The 22,740-nt window shown below is 39.4% G+C and overlaps 1 protein-coding gene across 1 annotated transcript in view; it reads right to left on the minus strand.

The window, feature by feature from the left end:
• Positions 1 to 22,740, minus strand: part of NYAP2 (neuronal tyrosine-phosphorylated phosphoinositide-3-kinase adaptor 2) — a 243,087-nt gene that overhangs the window by 28,924 nt on the left and 191,423 nt on the right. The window contains exon 5 of the mRNA XM_068543754.1: positions 14,923 to 15,026. Within this exon, the coding sequence (XP_068399855.1) occupies positions 14,923 to 15,026 (104 nt within the window). The remainder of the gene's footprint in view (positions 1 to 14,922; positions 15,027 to 22,740) is intronic.

The raw sequence follows: 22,740 nt of genomic DNA on the forward strand, positions 1-22,740 counted from the left end.
TCATCACCCCAAAATGTCTCTTTGGCATGTGGATTATTTCAGGCTGAAAAAAATCAAGGCCCAAAAGACTCAGGATAAACCTTTGACCTTTCCCCTAACTGCCTAAAAGAATGTATGCAGAGAACCTGTTACAGGAAGGAAGCTATCACCATAGATAACTATAGTATGAACCAGGTGGTAAACAGAGAAGAACCCAGCAAAGTCTGTTAAAATCTTCTCTGTGTCCCATTGTCTCTGCCTGGCCCAGCAAACATTTATCTATCAAACATCTGCTTTTCCATCTCCATATGAATTGCCTTCATCCCCTTTGAAGTCCCAAACCACTACCCCCAACACCCTCTTTTTATCTTTAGCTGAAGATGATATTTAAGGTGAGGGCTTGGGCCATTTTGGTGAGTTACTCAATTTTCCTGGGTGTCTCCCTCGTATACAAGTTATTAAACTCTGATTTTCTCCTGTTACTCTATCTCATGTCCTTTTAGTTCTTAGACCAGCCAGAAGAACCTAGAAGGATAGAGGAAAATGTCCTCCTCCCTGACAATATTGTGATTTATGAAAAGAAATATACACGCGGTCTTTATCCCTGTTCCTGGCACAGAGCTCCTAAAACCCCTGGACTTTCCTGTGATGAGAGCAATAAAGGTGCCATTTGTTAATTTAAGGCGGTTACCTTTGGACAGTACTTAAGATGGGGCCTGGCTGCCAGTAGAGCCAGTCCTATGATTAGAGGGTTGGAACTTTCAGTCCTATTCCCCAGCCTCCAAGGAGGGGAGATGGGATGAAGATTGAATTCTATCACCAATGGCCAATGATTTAGTCAATCATGCCTATGTAACTAAGCTTCTATTAAAATCCAAAAGAAGGGGGTTTGGTGAGCTTCCAGGTTGGTGAATACATGAGATTCAGAGAGAATGTAGCGCTCAGAGGGCATAGTTGTTTCACGCCCTTTCCTCATACCTTGCCCCATGTATCTCTTCCATCTGGCTGTTCCTGAGTTCTAACCTTTTATAATAAACTGGTGATCCAGTAAATAAAATGTTTCTCTGAGTTCTTTGAGCTACTCTAGCAAATGAATTAAACCCAAGGAGAGAGTTGTGGGAACCTCTGGTTTATAGCTGGTTGGTGTGAAGCACAGGTAATAACCTGGACTTTGATTGATGTCTGAAGCGGGAGCAGTCTTGAGGGACCGAGCCCTGAACCTGTGGGACCTGATGCTCTTTCTGTGTAGACAGTGTCAGAATTGAGTTAAATTGTAGGACACCCAGCTGGAGTTGGAAAATTGCTAGGTGGTGTGGGGAAAAAAATCCCACACATCAGAATTTGAATTGATGAACACACATTATGGTTGGTGTCAGAAGTATAAATGTTATATAAATTTTACATTAATTTATAAGATAAAATGTATACTGAACTATTCATGGAGGGAGGGCTTTATAATCCCTTCTGTTACAGATTTGAAAGCTTTTAATTTGCTCCAATCCCAGTTTATATCCTGTCCTAAATATACACTTGCATCATTATGAGACAGGAAGGGGGCAGGGCACAACTGTTTAAAAGAATGACATAGCCCGAGGACACAACATAAACTGATTAGACTCGAATAGGTCCAAGATGGTGGATGAGTCGACTTCCACTAGACCTTGAGCCTTAGGATATGCTCATCGTAACACATCAGTATGGCTAAATGACACACACACCGGCGCCACTTTCCAAGGCCAACCATAAAGTTCAAAAAGTGGGCCGTGGCCCAATTCCTGGAAATCCCCACCTCTTCCCCAAAATAGCTGGAATAATCCTCCCACTCATTAGCCTATGAAATTACGCACCCCTATAAAAACTGACAGCCCATACCCTGGGGCCTGTGTCGTCTTCCCAGATGGCCCACACTCTGTCTATGCAGTGAGTATCTCCTTGAATAAACCTTCTTTCTCTCTACTGTGGCTCGCTCTTGAATTCTTTCCTGCTCGAAGCCAAGAACCCACACTCGGCGGCATCCCAGGAACTCAGCTGAGACCTGGGACATGACCATCTTTTCCTGCCCCACATTTCTTTCAGGCATAATTAGAGTTTATTTTTCTAAAGTGGTGCCCATGGTATGCTCTTTCTCCTTCTAGTAATAAAGCTGATTTTAAAAAAATCAATGTTTAAGAATGAGGTGAATAGAGATCTCTCTTTCAGTGTGAGTTGCAGTCATGGTGTTACTTCTCTCAGGGGCCCTTGCAGTTCAATCCTCTTCTCTAACATTCGTCTTTCAGTCTCCACCAGCAGGTAAAACTAGTTCATTAAATGGCTGGGGTGAGCATATGTGATGACTGTGTACAGAGCCACCTGTCAGGAGTCCAAACACTTCTGCGAATTACTGTAACAGTATTACAATGAGATGCTTATCTATTTCCACGTTTAGCTTTAATTTATTCACTCAATATAGACTAAGACCACAGACATAGAGAACAGACTTGTGGTTGCCATGGGGGAGAGGGGGTGGAGGAGGGATGGATTGGGAGTTTGGGATTAGCACATGGAAACTGGTATATACAGAATGGATAAACAACAAGGTCCTGCTGTATAGCACAGGGAACTCTATTCAATAACCTCAGATAAACCATATGGAATAACCATATATATATAACCATATATATATATAAACATATATATATATAAATAACCATATATATATCTATAAAACTGAATCACTTTGCCGTATACCAGAAACTAACACAACATTGTAAATCAACTCTACTCCAATAAAATAAATTTAAAAAAAATACAGACTAAGACTACTAGAGATTTCCAAGATTCCCAGTGCACATCTACAAACATAAAACTCTGATATTAAAGGAATTTATCTAACCTGGCTTTCTCCAGCCTGCTTTTCTGGGTAGCAAAACAGTCGATAGCACCCCTCAGACAGTGCTGTCCTTTAATACAAAAATAAGGTTATTTACCGTTGTGTATGGAAATTACAAAATACAGAGGAGATATGGAGAAATAAGATACGCTTGGAAGGGCTGGGACAGCCTCAAAGATGGAGAGAACACACCTGACCCCAGACTTGGAGGATGAGTCAGAGTTGCCAGGAGCCCAGGACTAAAGAGGGTATTCCAAGGGCCAGATCATACAGGCTTTGAAATCCACACAAAGCAATTTACCTCCCCTCCTGTAGGCAATGGGGAGACTTTACAGAATTTTGCATGGAAGGGTCAACACATGGTCACTCTTGTTGCTCTGGAGGATGGATCTGGCGACAGGGGGACACTGGAGACTGGAGTTGGCGAAAAGGGAGAGAGACACTGAGCCTCTCATAAAACTGCAATGTCATCTTGTAAGACAGTTTGGATCCAAGAAAAGCCACACCATGAAGCTGCTGGAGTGGCCCCAGGCTCACTTCCTCCTGCCCTCCTGTCCCGTGGCTTGTCTTGTTTCCCCCAAGGCACCACGCTTTCTTAGAGGCAAGACAGTGCTTTGCACTTCTTTACTCAACTAAAAAGTTTAATAAAAACAGCCTATAAGTTGAATAAATGAATGACTGAAAATAGGCACCTACACTTAAACATTCTGGTTTAAACTGTGCTTTCATATGAATTATCTCATTTCATGTGGATGTAGAAAGCAAAATACCTGGAAATTCCATGAAGCCCAGGACAGCCACCATTGGATGTGAGCGCTTCCCACATAAGGCTTCTTCAAGGGTTCCTGTTCCATTATTGGGGTTTGTATCAGAGAAGTGACAGCAGAGATTGTGTTCCTTCCTAGGTTGTATCCTGAATGGTAAGTGACTTTGGCTCTGCTGGCTTCTCCTGAAAGGCCTCTCCCCACTTTCATATGCAAAGTTGACTGGGTTGGGTAAGATTACACCTGATACCTTTTGCTCCTTCAGATAACCTCTTCATTTTCTGGAAAGGAAGTCATTATATGCAGCATTCCACATACTATCCCCGTCAAAATAGCTGACAACCAGGGATTATTAACTAGCTCTAATGCAGCACTTACTTTAGAAAACAAAGGCTTTGAAGTGACAGTATGGTTGTTTCTCCACCCCTCCCCACCCCCTTTAAAGTGTCTGCTCATTGGATGGACGTAAAAGCCCAGAAGCCAGATAAATCTCGCTGAATGCATTTTTGGTCTTTTGTGTGTTGTTGGTTAAATCTACCGGAGTAGTCTAGATGCTGGGGTTCAGGAGTGCCTGTTTGGGAAGGGGATGTTTTTTCTTTTCAGAATGCGGAAAGAGTTAGATGTACTCAAGTGTTGAGATTCTCAAGTGTGCACACACGTGCACACTGGCACTCGCACGCACATGCACACGCCTGCATGGCTGAGCTCTCACGACACCAGCCCGTGGTCCACAAAAGAATGATGCAACTGAGTGACAGTGAGCTTTCTTCCAGGAGTTACCGTCCCAACCCCGTCCCACCTTCGGAGATCTGGCCTTAGGTGGTGCCTTGTTCAGTTGAAATCTGAATTGAATTTGCCCCTCTGCTATGTAGCTTTTCATCTAGAAAAGTTATAAGGCAAGACCCGGAAAGTCAAAGAACGAGTAAATAAATGGATGAAAGAAAATGAAGGAAGGTGAGTTTTACAAAGAGAGCAAATTCAGAGAGACAGCTATTTATGGTAGAAAATAAAGCAGGAGTTTAGTGGCTAGAACCTCCTGGACTTACACCTCATGTCCCTACAGCCACTTCCTAGCTATAAACCTTCAACAGGTAACAGGTTCTCCAGCCTCAATTTTCTCATGAGTAAAATGGGGATAATATTGCCTACTTCATAAACATATCGTGAGAATAAAATTATATGATACGGCATTCTGGACACCATGCCAAGCACGTAATAAGCCCTCAGTGAAAACCATTTTAGAAATCTGCTTTATTTGGGGAAGGTGCTTTCCATCTGAAGGCTAATGTTTACTTGCAGCACAGAATAAAGAACAAAGATTTGCCCAGCAGGTGAGCTGGCTGGAGAAACTGAAGCTCTAGAACTCCCTGAGTAAGGCACTCCAATGTGGCTGTGCTTATTATTCTGAGTCAAGCGTAGTCTAACTCTGAACCGATATTAATATAATGTAAACATTTCTTGCTAATCCACCTGTAACTTAAGTTAGAGGTAAATTTACCCACTGGTTAGGGAGACTGCTCTTTTCAGGAGTGAATCTTAAGCCATGTGTGTTAAACATGTTAATCTCAAACAAAACCAAGAAGGAATTCTTCCATTCAGCCAAGCTATCTCTGCTCTTTCACTTTCCAGTCTTCAAAATAGGGATGGCAATCCCCTTTTTCGAGGCGCAGTCTGGATTTAGAGAAATACAATATGCAGAAAATGTCAGAAATCCTATTGAAAACATCTGCATCTATTCATAAATAATATATAACACTCAGAGATCACTGGCTGTGATACTAGCTCCCCACACACAGAAGTCTAGAAAGGTGCATTTGAAAGTTAGACAGCTTAAAATTAAAAACTAAAGTAATGAAAAATGTCCAAAACAAATATCATACAAAAAGTTTGCCCTGGGTTTCTATAAGCATTATGCTTATTACCCCAAACAGCATACCATCTCTGACATAAAGCAGTTTTAATTCAATCCTTTCTAAAACCTAAAGACAGTTTGCAAAGTGCACTTCAGACACTAGGTGGCGCCACGTGTCCACCCAATGTTATATTATTTTCCCCAAACTAGGTTGGCCAGCCCATCTAGGGCCTGACCTGCATTTTAACATTTAGAGCCTGTGATGGGGAAGGCTTCTAAAATGCAATGTCTGCTAATAACTGGCAGCAGAATACAAGCATAGCATTTAGTTCTCAAATGGAGTTATTAATCTGTAAAGCTTTAATACTCCTTCAGTTGCTCTCTATGTGTTCAACTCAAACAACACCTACAGTTATAAATTCATAATTTGTCCTCTAGACTTGAAGCCAAAGCTTCACTTTCAACTCTGCTGACATTTTGAATAAATCTAGCAGCTAAATATTTTCAACAGCCTCCCAAAGCCTCTATTTTCTAAAAAAAAAATTTGACACGGAATTGGAAACCTTAAAGATCTGCTTGAAAACACATGGTATAGACTAATGTGACAGTAAATGGATTTAAAATCTTCAGCTTCACTTCCCCAGACACAGCCATATTATTGCTAGCTTAGTAAACTACACCACTCTTGGCATTTGAAGAGGAACAAACGAGGATTCCAAAAACTACAATAAATAAAAATATAAAAGATATTCCTTTGCCTCTGATTTTGCGTAAGAAATACCAAGTAGTGGCAACTGATCTCCATGTATTGGGACAAGATTGGCACACATTTACTTGGCAAGATGGAATGTTGTTAAAGTTTAGGCCTCCTTGTTTCCATAACATTTATAATGCAATATCCTTAGTGCTTTCTTCATTTAAAAGGAAAAACATAAAAACGATAAACAAAAACAAGTTACATGGATATAACGGGCATATAAAAGTTAAACTGATATAGTGGGATAACATATCATAATGGGCATGCTTGTGGGTAAATACATGTGCAGATAAGAAAACAAAGCCTCTCAAAGTGTGGTCTGGGGAAACTTTCAGTAAATGTTGAAGTTGCAACAACTGTATCCTGTGTCTTTGCAGATAACAGCGTCCCCAGGGGCTCTAGCGTTTTCATTACGTTCATTCACATTGGAACCCAGGTAGGAGAGTAAAGCAGTGTTAGGGGACCCGTGACATCTCTGAATTGATACCCTTAGTCGACTTCCACTCACTTTACTTCCAAACCACACGTGGGACCCTACAAGGAAAGAAGAAATGCTAGATACAGACTCCTTATTACATGGTAAATAACTAAATATCTAATTTCCTATTTGGAGGAGAAAGAATAATGAATATAATCCTATCAAGTGTACCAAGAGGTGGTAGGAGAAACCAGTCTGTCTCAGATGCTGTCAGTAAAGAGATACACTGTCTAGAGAATTTAAAGTCAGTAATAAAACTGACTAAAAATCTGTCTGCTTTTTATTAACACCACGTGCTAGCAGTTCTATACAAGGTCAGTGATACAGGGTGGACAGAACCGTTCCCTCCATGCCCATATCTTTTGAAATACCACTGACTACAATGACTCTTCTCCTTAGGACTTGCCAGCAAGCAGGAAAGTTGCATTTTGGCAGAAGGAAAAGCTATAAGGGAAAGAATTCTTATTTTTCTAATAGGTAATGTCTGTCCAGGACTTTACACACATATGTTATCTTATTAATCCTCAACAACAACCACACAAGGCAGATAATACTGCCCCCATTTTACAGATGAGAAAACAGACTCTGAAAAGCTGAGCAATGTATTCAAGGTCACACAGCGACCAACGGGTGGACCCAGGGTTCTGATGGACGTCTTACATCCTCTAAACCTCACAATTTTAACCAGCTGAGTAGTTGGGACTCATAGACTGACATCATAGACTGATCGTTTTGACAATTGGTACAAAACTTGGACAAGGTATAACCTCACTTTAGTATCCTTAGTTGTCATGGGATAATAATGGGGTAGGGCTGTAGACAGCACACCTAGAATGATGTAAGGAAGCTCTCAAAACCATCCTGGCGCACAATAAGCTCATCAGAGACGACAGCAAACGGTACGTGGTTTCCATCCCGCAAACTTCATCTAAGAACCCTAGACACATTTTATCCCTTCCACGTGTTAAAGAACGCTGGACTCTGTACCTAAGCAACTTCACACCTTCCCCTGTAGCTGGATGGTTAAGCTGACAATTCTGATGCTGAAGAGGATGCACGCAGGTACAGGGGACGAGGCAGAGTCAGAGGCGGGCACCCTCAGAGTCCATTTGCCCCACCCCTACCCTTGTTGGTCAATTCGTTCAAGATTTCTCAGAGAACACCCTCTTGTTTTGTTACACTCTGCCTCCTACTCCAAGGGCATAAATGCAAGATTATTGGGTGGGGGGATTGGAATGGGGGCAAAGGGATGGGTTTGTTTAGTTCCATTCTACTCAATCTTGAAGTTATTGAGAGACTGGTCATGAGACTACTGGCCTTTAAAAAGTGACCCCAAATATTCTGCCACTTGAAATATACAGCAGTTAACAAGCACACGATGCCTACATAATATGTCAAAATTTCTCAGTTCAGATTGTGGTCTGTCCTGGAAAGCAATCTGAGTTTCTACCATCTGGTCTACGGCCATACCACCCTGAACGTGCCTGATCTTGTCTGAACTATTTGTGTGAAAGAATTCAGGACACACATTACTGTTATTTGAAGGTGATAACAACATCTTGTTTCTTCTTTAAATACGACAGTAATTATAGGGAGCCCCACAAAGTACTAAAGCCTACCATTTTTATAAATCAACCGGACAGGACTGTAGAGGGCACACATAAGACAAAGCCTTCGTTTGTTTACTTTTTGGCCCTTGCATTACTTTAATGCAATGATACCATAATACAAAGCAATAGATCAATATAACCACTGACACTCCTATTTGTAACATGAATTTATTCCACTTTTCACAAGCCTAGATCCAATCTCTTTGGTAAATAACATTATTATAACAAATAACTATAATTTCTTTGTAACATAATCTTTGTTAAGATAACATTTTATTTTACAATTTGAAGTTCTTACAGATAAACCCTTCTCCAATAAGATGCTGTAAACATCTTATCTTTACATGGCATTGTAAACTTAGTGGGGTTTTCCAAGCCCCCCCATCAGGCTTTTCCATGTTTGGAAATATATGTCAGGTTAACTTGTATGCAGGATGAAAAAACAATAGGAGTTATTTAAAACCTATTGCATAGCCTGGAGGAAGTTCTGTGATGGTGGGAATCTCTGTGCATGAATGAAGTGAGTTCAGCTTTTGCTAATTGGTTATATGTTCTTTTTCTGTTTTTTTTTTTTTTTTTTTTTTTTACCATTTCCATCATATGATGTAACCCTGAGCATACGATCCAACCAGCCATATAAAGGTACAAATGCGATGTAAACATTCTTTTAGTTCAGGCCTGACAGGACCTGGAATACCACAGGGTCTCAAAAAAAAGGTTTGTTCAACTCTTAAGCAAGGGATGGTAGAAAAGGGGCCCCTTCATCACGTTAAGTTGGGGAGCCACATGTTCCCCACCCACATACTCTGCTCTTTCCTCTTCCTGACACTGTTTTCTCCCGTCAAACACAAAACCTTAACTACTAGATAGGAGCACTTGACATTGTATATACAACCGATCAGATGAAACCTCATAACACATATGTTCCAGGACCCAGGGCTGGAATAAAGCAAGTATGGTCTTGGCAAAGCAAGTCACATCTACACTAATGGCAGCACAGGAATTCTAAAGAGAACTGAAGCTTTTCTACTGTTAGAGCTTGTAAGGCAAGGAATGTCACTCGCCATCCAGTTCTACAAGGATTAAGTCATTAGCCACTGCAGTCAGTGACCTGCAGTACACCCTGAAAGGAATTCAGGGTGCAGATCAGGATTAGGTATTCTGTGCCCTGGGGAAAACAGGTAAAAACAGGCCCTCAGATAGTTAGAAATAGTTCAAGAGAAATTTTTTATGAACCTGGATTCTTGCATCTTCACATACTTAGGAAAAACACTAATATCATTAACTGAGATAGCCTTTCTTCGTGACTAGCAGTAGTAACGTTCTCCTGAGATGTTTGCTTGATAGCGCGTACCCCTCTCTCCTGGCCTCTCCCCTCACCTCTCTGGAGCAGTTCCTCAGAGCTATCTGAGAAGCTATAGTTCCCAGGCTATCATCCTCAGTAAGTCCCTGAATAAAACTGAAACTCCCAGCTCTCACACTGTGTGTTATTTTATTTCAGATGTTAGGTTTGTTTTCATTTTTCTACCTGATCCAATGCACAGAAGCTGAAATTAAATAAGAATATACCCTTTTAAGTTTACATTACTGAGAAATGTGGGCAGGCATCGAGTGGCTGAAATTAGAATTCCTTTCCATGTCCTTGTCGGAGTATTTATGTTACTATACTCAGGATCCCTTTGTCTTTAGTCTTCCTCACACTCTCCAGGCTCCTACAAGTTTTGTGTGCAAATGTCCTGATTGTCTGAGAGTTACAAAAGCCCAGACCTCACACACAGGCTGCGAAAGAGCAATGGTCTGCTCAAAGCTTTCAGGCAAAGCACACTGAGGCTGTGGGACCAATCAAAACACCTCGCTACCCTGAAGGTATTAAAGACCAAGAGAAAAGACAAAATTAGATTATGTGAGAAAAACATTTTTTCGAGGATATATAGAAAGAGACATTTATCGAGAGAGATATTTAGTAAGTCAACCAAAGTCATTGAGTGTCACACTCTAAAATGGGTAAAGTCTTTGTCTCGTAAATTCTCAGTCTTAGTCTTTCATATGTACTGATCCCTAATTTCTATCTTTGGATGATTTAGCTCCCTTTTTTTTACTGTATATAGAAAACAACTTTGACATCCAGGCATGTCCAGAAACACACCCTAGACATGCATCAAGCTATGGATGCTAATATGTTCTTCCATTATCTAGGAAAGCTGGCCACATGCTGGCGTGCAGACATAGCCATGGAGCCCATGGGAAAAAAGAAGGCATTCTGCTCTGCAGGAGCCCAGGCAGGCTCTCATTAGGCCCCAGCAGGGTCATCAAGTGAAAGGAGGATGTTAGGAGCTTGGAGGGAGTCCAGAGGGCTGCCATCAAGAGAAATAAATGTTTGAGAAATAATACTGAAGGGGCAAGTTGAAAGGAACTGGGCTTGTTTCCTTGGATAACAGCGTATAAGCGCACAGCATGGACCAGTCTGGGCAAGGCCTCTTCTGGGTAGTGAGAAGGCAGCTCTCAAGCCACACAGGGCCCACGGAACAAGAGATAATGGCTTCAGGGGCGATTTTTAAATTTCTAGAGAAATGTGGGGCTCTCAGATTTTGAAATGTATGTCCAAAGGAAGTTACAGATGGCTTTCTGTTACCCCCTTCCCAACATCAAGGATAATCAGAGATAATCTAGTTTAGAACAATTGACAAACCTCAGAGAGAAGGTGAGTTCTCAGTTCAACACTTAGGTCACTGTTAGCTCTGTGATTCCTTGATTTGACTTGGGGGGTTGTTACTTAAAAAATGTGAAGTGTGTGTGTTAGTGAGTGCGTGATTGTGTGTGTGTGTGTGTGTGTGATAGTGCGCAGAGTATGTGAGAGTTTGTGTGTATGCATGTGCATAAGTATATTGGGAGTGTGTGTGTGTGTGTGTGTCAGAGGATGTGGCTCTCATCTCCTTCCTTCCCAGAAAAATAAGTACAAACATTTCTTGGGAACATTTTTCCAAAGAGAGCTGGCACTTTTGTCTGGAGACACACCCTAGCTGCTCCTTCCTTGAAGGAAAGCCTGGCTTTCTCATGGCCCTGCTCCTTAGTTTCTATTCCATCACCTGCTGCAGTAAAACTAGAGATGGCCCCATCTCCAGAGTAAAGGGGGTCACTAACACGATAGGCCAGAGATGGAGGGACCACATGAACATCATTTGCTGTCTATAGAGGCACTCACACTTCTTTCTTCTGAGTACACAGCTTTCTACTTCACTACAGAAGAAAAAAAAAAAAGATAAAGTGATGTGCTTCAAGTTCAAAATATTTCTCCTATACAGTTTTGCTTTTATAAATAAGAAAATAAAATAGCTTTCTCATGGAAGCTGCAGAAATTCAATCTAATTTCCGAAGGTTTGCTGTATGACAAATGCCAAAATATGTGGTTGCTTTGCCGTAAAATTCCAAGGAAATGTCACTTTCCCTTAATGGCCCCGTGACTGCTCTATTTATTCAGGAGTGAATTAAGAAAGACAAGATCTATTTGTCATCTCACCGAGTTTTAGAGAGTATTACACGTTGTGTAAGAAGCTCTAAATGCTTTGGAACTCATACTTCTTTCTTGAGCTTCCCGTCTTCTCTTACGTATTTTAAAGTCCCAGTCAGATGAAACTATACATTTCTACAAATCTTGTGTCTCCTATATTACCTGAAGCCGAAACAGACTGCATAGCCAAGCAAACATTACCTCCACTTTTATTTTTACACAAATGCCCTTGGTGGGCGGTCACTATGCGCCCCGGGCTCCTCGGCGGGTCAGTCAATCACTACTGTCTCCAGATTCTTTAAGGGTGGTCCATCATCATTGGCCTAGGCTCCTGGGGGTGAGCGTCAGTCCCTTTTGGCCAGCTCTACCCATCTCTGCTGGAGTAACCTCCGTCCCTTCTGTCTCCTCCTGCAATACTTCTTAGAAAGCTCCAACCATGATCTGAAGTGGTGGGTGAAAAACTAGTACTGAGGGAGCTGAAAAGAGATAAGATGTGAACAACCTGGAAAAAAAAAACACAGCTCCTTCTCTATGAGCAGAAATGTCCTATAATATGGCTTCTTAAAGCCAGACTCCTCAATAGATAAGCACTACTGGAATTATTTCAGTGACTGCTTTTGTTTGTCTGAAACAGATCGCATGGTCTTCCAAAGATTTCCAAGTAAGAAGTCTATCAATCGTCTATTAAGCGTTCTGTGTTTTAATAACTATCAAGAATCCCGGTGGGGGAAAAACACTTTTTAAAAAAGTGACCAGGATGATTATTTGTTGGATAATGCTAGGTGTTCCGCATCCTAGTTTGTGTACGAATATTCAATGTTTTTAAATGTCTTTCACCATTGCCTGGGGTGACTGAGCCTAGGGCAGGGCAGTGTCATCCTGGTTGTAACTTAAGGAGACATCTCAGTCAAGAGCATGGGAATTAGGTGAGAAGAGGGTCTTCAATAAGTACCCATTGCCTTTAGTTCAATTCCAAGTTGTAGGAATGCAGAGCAAGGTTCTTCTGAGCCATGTTTACCCCGTTAGCACTGGGATATGGGAAGAGGTGAATACTACATCTGGTCACAAGCCACAGGGGAGAGACTCAGAGGCCAGCCTTCTAATTTGCAGCCCTGACACCCCTTCTATGATGTGGCTGTGTGCCAGAATCTCTCCTGGTTGGAGAGGAAAAGTGCAGCATCTAAGTAACAAGAGGGTCTTTCTCCTGTTGCTGTATTTTGAAGAATGAAGAGCATCCTACCAGGTAAGCGAAGAGCTGATAATGCAAAGGCACAAAGTTGTACCTTGTTTCTGTTCTGTAAGTTACCCCAGGAAACTGCTTTCATTGAGAATTGAAGGGGCGTAGGATGAAACGACTATAAAGATAATTAGGAAAAAAAGCAAATGAAAACAAAGAGCACAAAACCTCTCTGAGATACCGAGGTAATGCAATAGCAAGGTATATATACTTGGAAAATTGATTGTGTTAATGCAATCCTCCGCCAGCTAGCTAAAGTTCTCTCCTTTCTGTATTCAAGTTTTTAAGCTTTGAAAATCTGTAAATGTAATATTTTGGAATAGCTTTAATCAACTAAGGTGGCAATTTATCTTAGTGAGGTTGATTGTGTTATTTATTTATTTATTCATTGTCTTATTGTTTCTACTGCTTTTATACCCAAAAAATTGTTTGAGGTGGATTCATTTGGTTACAAAGCATTTAAAATGTTAAATTAAGACACAAGAAATTCTAAATGGCACTTGAGATGCTCTTGAGAGGAACCTCTCATCTCTTGCATTTGTAGATATCTCATATATTCATAAATCAAATCCTGTGCATATTTAAGCCAGACCAAAATACTATAAAGCACCCTGTCTCCCATTAGAAAAAATGCAATTATTCTTCCTGGTTATGTTTTTAAAATAGCTTGACATTTATATAATTGATGAATATGTAATTTGCTAATCAGTAATGGACAGTTCCCATGGAGGTATCATTGCTAGTTTTATAATTTACAATTTCAGAAGAGTTTTATGAAAGTGAACATTAAAGCTGGGAAGCAGAGAGAAACCACTCCAGGATGGCATTATCCTATTTAACACCCATAATATATTTAACAGTAACAACAATTAAGCTTCACAAATTGTCATTGTACTGAATTCCTATTGGATGAATTATAGATAGAGCATTTATATGTAGTGATTTTTCCCCATACTATATCCTCCGTACACAAGCATGTACCCATGAACATCAGAGCAACATATTGTACTATAAAGGATTAAATGATACTGTAGCTTATGCCTTTATTTCTTGTATCTTTTCTCCAAATGATAATAGAGATCTCATATACCATGCATAAACACTTACATTCCCTTACTGAGAACATTTCTGATATTTTTGGTATAAGAGAGAAAAGGGTCATTTATTTAAAGACTGCCTTACTAATCTACAGTTTTGGGTAAATACCTAGATTATCTGGTTGGTCAATTTGTCTTTTTGGCCAAGAAAAAAGACTAGCTGCCATGTTCAATCCAAATGAGTTGGTATATGAATATTTATCAGGACATCAATATTCACTGTCTTACAATCATGCTCCAAGCTAAATAAAAATAAAAGTAAAACGGCCACAAATATTACAGTATAATAGGATAAGAACTAAACAATATGTACAAATTCATTGACAACATCTGTGCAAGTGTTGTGGACAAAACATTTAAAAAGAAATCTACATAAAACAAAGTCGGTAAATTTATCAAACGTTGATAAATTTTCGGAGACAGTATAAAAGTACACAAAACATGGAAGAGAGAAAGAACTTTAAAAAAATAACCACTAAGCCAATACATATAGTACAAGTTTACATTTATATTACAGAATGATGGAAACCAGAGACAAAAACGATTTGGTAACAAACAGCAAAGAAAGTTGCGCCAATCACAGGGAAGGAAGACTTTCCTTTTTGGATGAAAACACAGAGGGCCACAGCTCACCCCTCCCACCCATACACACACAGAAAAATAAAAGCAAATGCAAAAGTTGTTACAGCAACACACGACAGACAGAGGTGGAAAGCGTTTGGCATGTCGCATCACAGGAAGTCAATCACGATTGGCTAACGATGATGGTACCTGGCTCTGTTGCAGGTCACTGGCTTGCCTGAGAGGAGTAACGGATGGAGGGGGCACACCTGATGTGGACGCGGACCGGCCTAGTTTGCAGCTTACTTTCGGTTCTGCGAACAAGGGGGAAAGACAGAGCATTAGCTGAGCAAAGTCTGCAAGGATGAACCGGATCCCAGACTTTCTTCTGGTTTTGCTACATGTCCTTTTAATACACTGAATTCTTCTGATGTTTGCTAATCATTGGCAGGTGATGAAACAATTTCATAACAATTGATTCTAAAATGAGCCTTGTTCACAGGTCAGCTCCTGGGAATAAAGAACAAACCACTTAAGTTCCACGCCTTGTTGCCTTGCACACTTTACCTTATTTAGAGTGAATTTCTATAGAGTGATTACTGGAGCAACAAAATCCCATTGGGGAAAAAGCCAGTGACATGACTATTTTTGGTGCTTCATTTTCAGTCTTGGTCCAAGGGTCTCCTGTGTCCTAAAATGTCTTTTCCACTCTCTCCAAATTTTTCTTGCATCCCTCCCTCCTTTCATTCTTTCATTCTTTCTTTTCTTCATTCGTTCTCTTATTCTTTCCTCCTTTTTCTAATTTCCTAACTTTCTAATTTTCAAGTCTATATTGTTGTGCTGATTACTTTCACCATGTTTTCAATGTAACATTTCTCTAACTTCATTTGCTTTTAATTGTATAACCACTTCTAAGACTTTTGACATCTTTCATAATAATATTATTTTTCAAAATTAAAAAGCCTTCCCCTAACTCTTCCTCTATTTAAGGAGCCTAAATAGGCTGCTTAGGTCATTATCAAGATACTTTGGAGACTGCAATTTGGGGAATGGAAAGAGTTCCCTTCATTCAAGAAGCTCAGAATTTATGGTATACAGAGGACACTGATTTTCAGACATATTTGAAGGTATTTATAAAGGAGAAAAAGGCATTAAAAGAAAAGCTGACATCTGTGCTTTTGCCACAAACTTTTATCCTAGCTGTCAGTTTTTGAGTGCCTAGTATATCCCAGCTTCTGTTTGGGCTGCACTTAAATTATCTCTAATCTTAAAGATAATCTTTAGAGTTACAGAGTTAGCTATAAATGCTCCCAGTTTACAAATTAGAAACCTGAGGCTCAGCAAGGTTAATATTTGCATTGCAAATACACAAGCACTTTTCAAAAAAACCTTTCATTATATTAATAAATTTGACTTAAAGATGAAACTCTCTGAACTAGCAGCTTCAAATGATATTACATCACTAATTTACCAAACAGTGGCAAGCTGATGCTGGAGAACAAGTTCTGTGCTGGATAGGAACACTATCTTTATGCCACTTTTATATAAGCTGCTCTTCAGAGAAAAGCTTTGCTCTGTCTGCATCACATGACCTACAGCTAACTTCAGCCTCTGCTAACTGCCTTCTGACCATTCTCTCCCCATCCTTCACAGACACCAGATACAGATACAAAGAATAAGATAAGTTTGTGTCCATTCACACAGAGACCTTTAAATACACCCTCACCCACACACAACTTTCCTCTCCCACCCCTGCTTCAAACTATTAAACAATGTCTCACATCCATATTAGAATGATTATCTTAACGGGCACTAATAGCCTCTTTCTTGGCAAATTAGTCTTTTTCCCTGTGCTTCTGATTTAGCAAGAAAAAAAAGACAGTAAGCAGGCTTTGGACTGTGAGATGATTCCACTAGCTATATGACCTTAGAAAATGTTTTTCATATCATTTAAGTTTTATTTCTTTTCAAAAAAAATGAATATAATCATTTACTCATTATTCAGAAACCATTTATTTTATACCTACTATGTGCCAGGGACTGTACAGAGTGTGGTCACCAAAAACCCACTCTTGCCCTAAGAGAGACTTACAGTCTATCCGGGAGCAAAGATATTAAACAACAAATGATGCATTTGATTATATAAAAGCAGCTGTGATCAGCCCTCTTGGTGGAATTATCAGTGGTAGAACATTTGCTGGGGGAATGAACAGGTGTTAGAAGGATGCTGGCATCTACTTTGTGGGCAGTAAAAGTTAAAGAGCTCATTTGTTCTTTGTTCTTTCAACAAACATTTATCAAGGGCCCACCACGTACAAAGCACTGCAGTGGGTGCTAAGAATATGGGTGAGGAAGACACCGATTTCCCATATTTTAATGAGGTTTATGTTTACTCAGGGGAGACAAACAGTACGCCTAAAATGGTTTCCTGAAAATTCAGAAAAATTAGAAAGGAGAAGTACAGGGTGCCATGGTATCATTGATCAAGATATGCCTCGTGTTCTGGGAGCTAGGGAAGGCTGGGCCCTAAAAGAGCTGTAGTATCATAGGATATTTGTCCTTCTCTGTCTGGCTCACTTCACTTAGTATGATAATCTCTAGGTCCATCCCTGTTGCTGCAAATGACATTATTTCATTCTTTTTATGGCTGAGTAAAATTCCATTGTGTGTGTGTGCATGTGTGTGTGTGTGTGTGTGTATGCATCTCACATCTTCTTTATCCATTCATCTGTCAATGGACACTTAGGTTGCTTCCATGTCCTGGCTATTGTAAACAGGGCTGCTATGAACATTAGGGTGCATGTGTCTGTTCGAATTACGGTTTGTGGAATCTAAAAAGATGATCTAGATGACCTTCTTTACAAAACAGAAATAGACTCACAGACATAGAAAAAACCTTATTTACCAAAGTGGCAATGGAGTGGAGGGATAAATTAGGAGTTTGGGATTAAAATATACACATTACTATATATAAAAGAGATAACCAACAAGGACCTTCTGTAGAGCACAGGGAACTGAACTCAGTATCTTGTAATAACTTATAATGGAAGAGAATATAAAAAAAAAATGTATGTTTACATATATGTATAATTGAATCACTTTGCTGTACATCTGAAGCTAACACAACATGATAAATCTACTACATTTCAATAAAAAATTTAAAAAGACAAATACAAAAAAAAAATCTACATTATTAAAAAAAAAAAAAAAGCTGCGATAATTCACACCTGCCAACGGTGCTGAGCAGGTGGTAAAAGCTGAAGTAGGGAGGACCCTGGGTGCTTAGGTTTATTTTCCAACCTACTGAGAAGTCAAAACTATTTCAGGATGTATTCCTTTTATTCACTTTATTGCTTATATAGTATAAAGAAATAATAATGAATCACATATTCTGGTATCTAGGAGAGTGGGGATAGGTGAGTTAATGATGGAACCGTTTCCACCTATGATGCTTATGGCTTCACCTCTCTCCTCTCTGTTGTTTTCTATTTGTCTTTTTGTCTTGTTTTGCCTTCTCCCTCTGCACTTTCTCCCTCAGAACATGCGCATTGTCATGACTTCTTGTGTATAATCTTTTCCCTCTTGGGTCACATGGAGGTTTCTACAGGTCTGTCCTCTCCTCACACTCTTGCTTGATGTTAAGTCCCAGTGCCTTCCAGACACTAGGGATTAACTCGGAGTTTGGGATTAAAATATACACATTACTATATATAAAATAATAATAAACAAGGACCAAATGATAGCTTTTTCTCAACATCTTAGGTATCCTTCTGATTTTCCCATTTACAGGAGGAACATTACCTCCATTTTCCTAGAAGTTTACTTTTTATGTTCAGAGCTTTCTTTTCCTCTCTCTATAAAGTTAGTCCTGTGGTAATTTTCTTTCTTTGTGATTTATTTCAACTCACAGATGCTATCACAATTTTGGTCTTCAACAACTTGAGCCAAAAATAATTTTATATATAACATAGGTAATATATATAATTATAATTATATATAATTAAATATATGTGTGTGTGTGTGTGTGTATATATATATATGTAAAATCTACCTGCTGGTCCCCATAACCATAGTTTTTCTGCTCAAAACTAACTTGTACACAATGCCAGGCGGAACTTCTTAAATTGCTTTTAGATCACACATCTTATTCAAAAGTTTTAAATTACTCCCTATTTCATATGATAAAAACTTCAAACTCACTTGGCTAATTTTCAAAGGTCCCCCTGTGATCTGGCCCCATCTGATCTGATCCACTGTGTTCTCCGTGGCTGTCTGCTCCCCAAAGCATAGACAACTCAGTATCTCTTCTCGGTCTCCACATCCGACCCTGCTTCTGTCCTTCACAAGGCGTCCCCACGCATGGCCTTTCATCAGACCAGATGTTATCTATTTTCTAAGGCCTGCTTCAATGTGCACGTCTATTGTAAAGCATCCTGCAACCTTGTTTACCTCTTTCTCCCAAATAGCCTTAGCACTTATATACCGTTTACACTGCTTGCTGTGGCTCTGAGTATTTATGTTGGTGAGGACCACAGACTAAGTGTTCAATTAATATGATTTTTCTTTCACTGAAGACACTCAAATTAACCTAGAAAACATCAATGCAACTTCTAAAGCAAGTTGTGGCAATGACGGTAACATAGAGTATGTTTTAAGGCCTGGGTTCAAGGTCTGGCTCCCCGACTTACCAAGGCAGTGATTCTCATGCAAGGGTACATGATTTTCTAGGGAAACTCTCCCTAAGTTTTGTGCAGGTGATTCTGGTATCTACCCACCCACTCTTGAAAATATAAGAGTGTTCAAATATAAGTGTGTCCCATGATGACATAACCTATCACTCTAACTTATAAATGAAACTAATTTCCCAGGAGGCATAAATCCTAGCATGTCTTAAGGAATCATCTTTTATTATATAAAATAAATGTAAAGCATCTATCAGAATCCTGGTTGACATGTTTTCATAATAAGCCAATGTTTCCATATATCCCTTTATTGCATTAGCACATTTAGTCACATGGAGAAAATTCAACATTTTTTCCTAGAAGAGGATGGCAAATAATGTTTTTTACTATGAAAAGGGTATGTTGAAGAGATTATCTGATGAGTGACACAATCCAATGCCTTTTATATTACCCAATGTACCTATGGATTAATTTCCCCTGCTAGGTTTCCAGTCAGACTTTGACTTAATCAGCCTCTTCCAAGCATAGACAGTGATATCTCTAAAGCACAGACTGAGACTTACTAAAATCCAAGCAAACTCCCAATTTCATCATGACCCGCAAAGGCCTTGCTTTACCCCTATTGGACAGTGGTTCAGATCGTGTCTTGGTTCATCCACCCCCTTAGGGACTGCAATATAACCACTACCCACTCATCACACATGGCGGCTGACCTTGCCGGCCAGCCACCCTGTAGCTTTAAAGTCAGGTCACCCAGCGGTCGACTGTTCAATCCCAACATGGCTCATATGGGTTATGACTTCACCTGCAGTGACAGGCTGAGATGATTACTTATGAATTCATTATGCACATATGTGTACACCGGCAGGTGGAAAATGCACACATTTGTGTGTGTGTACACACATACACATACACGTACATACATACTTCATAACATTGCTGCTTGATGGTATCATGTCATAAGGACAATTTTTTTTTTAATTGTGAGGTTTTGGTTTTTCTTTATCATACTCATTTAGCTCTTCTTTTCTGTTTCACCTTGTCTTGGACTTAAATACATTTGGAATCTATTATGGTGTTTGTGGGACCTAGTTGGTGAAACAAATCCTTATGATGTTGGATCCACCAAGGTTTCTTTGGCCAAAAGAATTTCCTAAGAAGTCTCAAAAATCCTAGAAAAGATTCTATTTTTATAACCAAGCCTCTTAGAGAGTCTCTAGGGCTGTGACATCAAAGTTAGATCGTCCAGTTCACTTACCTTTGGAAATACACTGTACTTTGAGCCTTAAATAGTGAGGCTGAGGAACCACAAGACTAAAAACAGTAAGTTTTCATCCTAAATTTTGTTAATATAAAAATTGCCAAGGCATTTGGGGGTCAAAAACGATGGACATATGCCTCAAAAGTTAGCTAAGATAAGGCTTTCCTCCCTTAGAAAAACTCATTCCATTAAAAGATTAATTATGAGCTAGAAAGTATCTATTCTCCCTACATCCAAGGAAAAACCCCTTCTTGTGTAATAAACTACCAATAACCATCCTAGAAGTAAAAGTTGATGTTGTTTGTGCAATTTCAGTGAAGGTCAAGTGTAAAGAGAACAAGAAAGAATGTGAGAGAGAGAGAGAAACACAGAGAGACAGAGAGAGAAAGGAAAAGGAAGAATGGAAAAAAGGTAGAAGAAGGAAGGAGAGGGTGAGAAGGAGGGAGGGAGAGAGGAAAGAAGGATGAAAGAAGACATTAATTTTAATTCCTTGAAATAAACCATCATCAAGACATTATCATGTGCTCTTTCCAGGGTAATAATTCATCATCATCTTAAAGTTCTTATTAAGTAAGTGCCCATTGGACTTTGTTACTTAGAAAGAACTATTTTCTCTTTTTATTCTTGTTGGATACAATCTTTCATTGCTTTTTTTTTAAGGATGGCAATTTCTCCATCATTTCTCACCTTCCCTGTAAGGTGAACTGAATTTCTGTTCAGGATTATGTTCCTTGATATTGTTACAGGACAATCCCCAAGGCACCCACAGCTACTATTAGGAGTACTAGAGTTCACTTTGTTTTCAGAAAGCAAAGACAAATGATTGTTCTCAACCTCTGGATCTACACAGCAGTAAGAGATTAGTGCATTTTTATGAAAAAAAAAACACTTTCATCTAGCATCAAAGAAATAAGATCAGATTCTGGGGAGACATATTTTTCTCCATCTTGTTTTATTTTTTCAATACATAATATTTTTCTCTACTAGCAGAGACATATTATGATTTTCCCCAGTCAATCATGCTGCTGAAAGTTTCTAATCAATGACTTAGGGCTATATGGAGGTCACAAAAAAGGCCTTTTATTTAATACACTGAGGTATGCTTATTGCAAACTCTGCTTTCATTTCTGGGGAAGGCATTGTTTTGAAATAACACATATGCTCTTTGAGATAAACTGATGCCTGAGTAATAAGGAGCAGTTTTGCCAGGACTATGTTAAAACCTTCACAGATTCCAAACATTTTGTTTTAAAGCTTCCATCACACATCATAGCAAACATACAGGATGTCCTAATGCCCCACCTTAAATGTAAATTTTTCGGTATATAATTTGAATACATTTTTATAATTTTGCTTTGAAATTATTGGACTGTGAATAATCCAATTAATTCATGATTGGCTATGATTTCTAGACAGTAATCATGCACCCTCAGGAATACTTACCAAATTAGACAATCTAATCTAGAAACTGTTCTCAGATGTAATGGAACTGTTTTCATACTAAATTTAATAATTAATTAAATTGACCTAATGTCACATTTTGTATTGATTTAATTAGATATTCATTCATGTTAATGTGGCAGTTTCTTTTGAAATTTTGGTGCTTCATTTTTTAATATCAAGTATTTTTATAGATCCTTGAGAAGCCCATAGACCTAGGCGCTGTCACTATGATGCTAAAAGATGAACATCTGATCATTGCTGTGATTATTTTGTGACCCTGGAGAAAGAAAATCAGCCAAATGCAAAACTCTACCCTGGGAGTAGACATACTTCTCTCTCCCCAGCCTCTCATGGGACAAACCTCGAAGGAAGCAGGTGACACTTATGTGGCATTGAATGACTCCAAGCATCCTTCAGTTATGGTCCAAATCCTAGTGTTATCTGAAGGGTCAGACAGTAAAACTACTGACGCTGGAGTAATTGGTAATTCTCCTTGGGAATACTGGAATTCTGGTAAAGATCTGGGTTCTCTGGTAAACCCTGAGAAAAGTGAGGTGTCAACGTGGTGGATGAAATTTATGACCCAATGACAGATGTAGAGAATTAAAGAATCCACGGTACAGAGGAGAAAGAGAATCACAT

This window comes from Eschrichtius robustus, chromosome 5, assembly GCF_028021215.1.
Source record: "Eschrichtius robustus isolate mEscRob2 chromosome 5, mEscRob2.pri, whole genome shotgun sequence".
Classification (NCBI taxonomy): Eukaryota; Metazoa; Chordata; class Mammalia; order Artiodactyla; family Eschrichtiidae; genus Eschrichtius; species Eschrichtius robustus.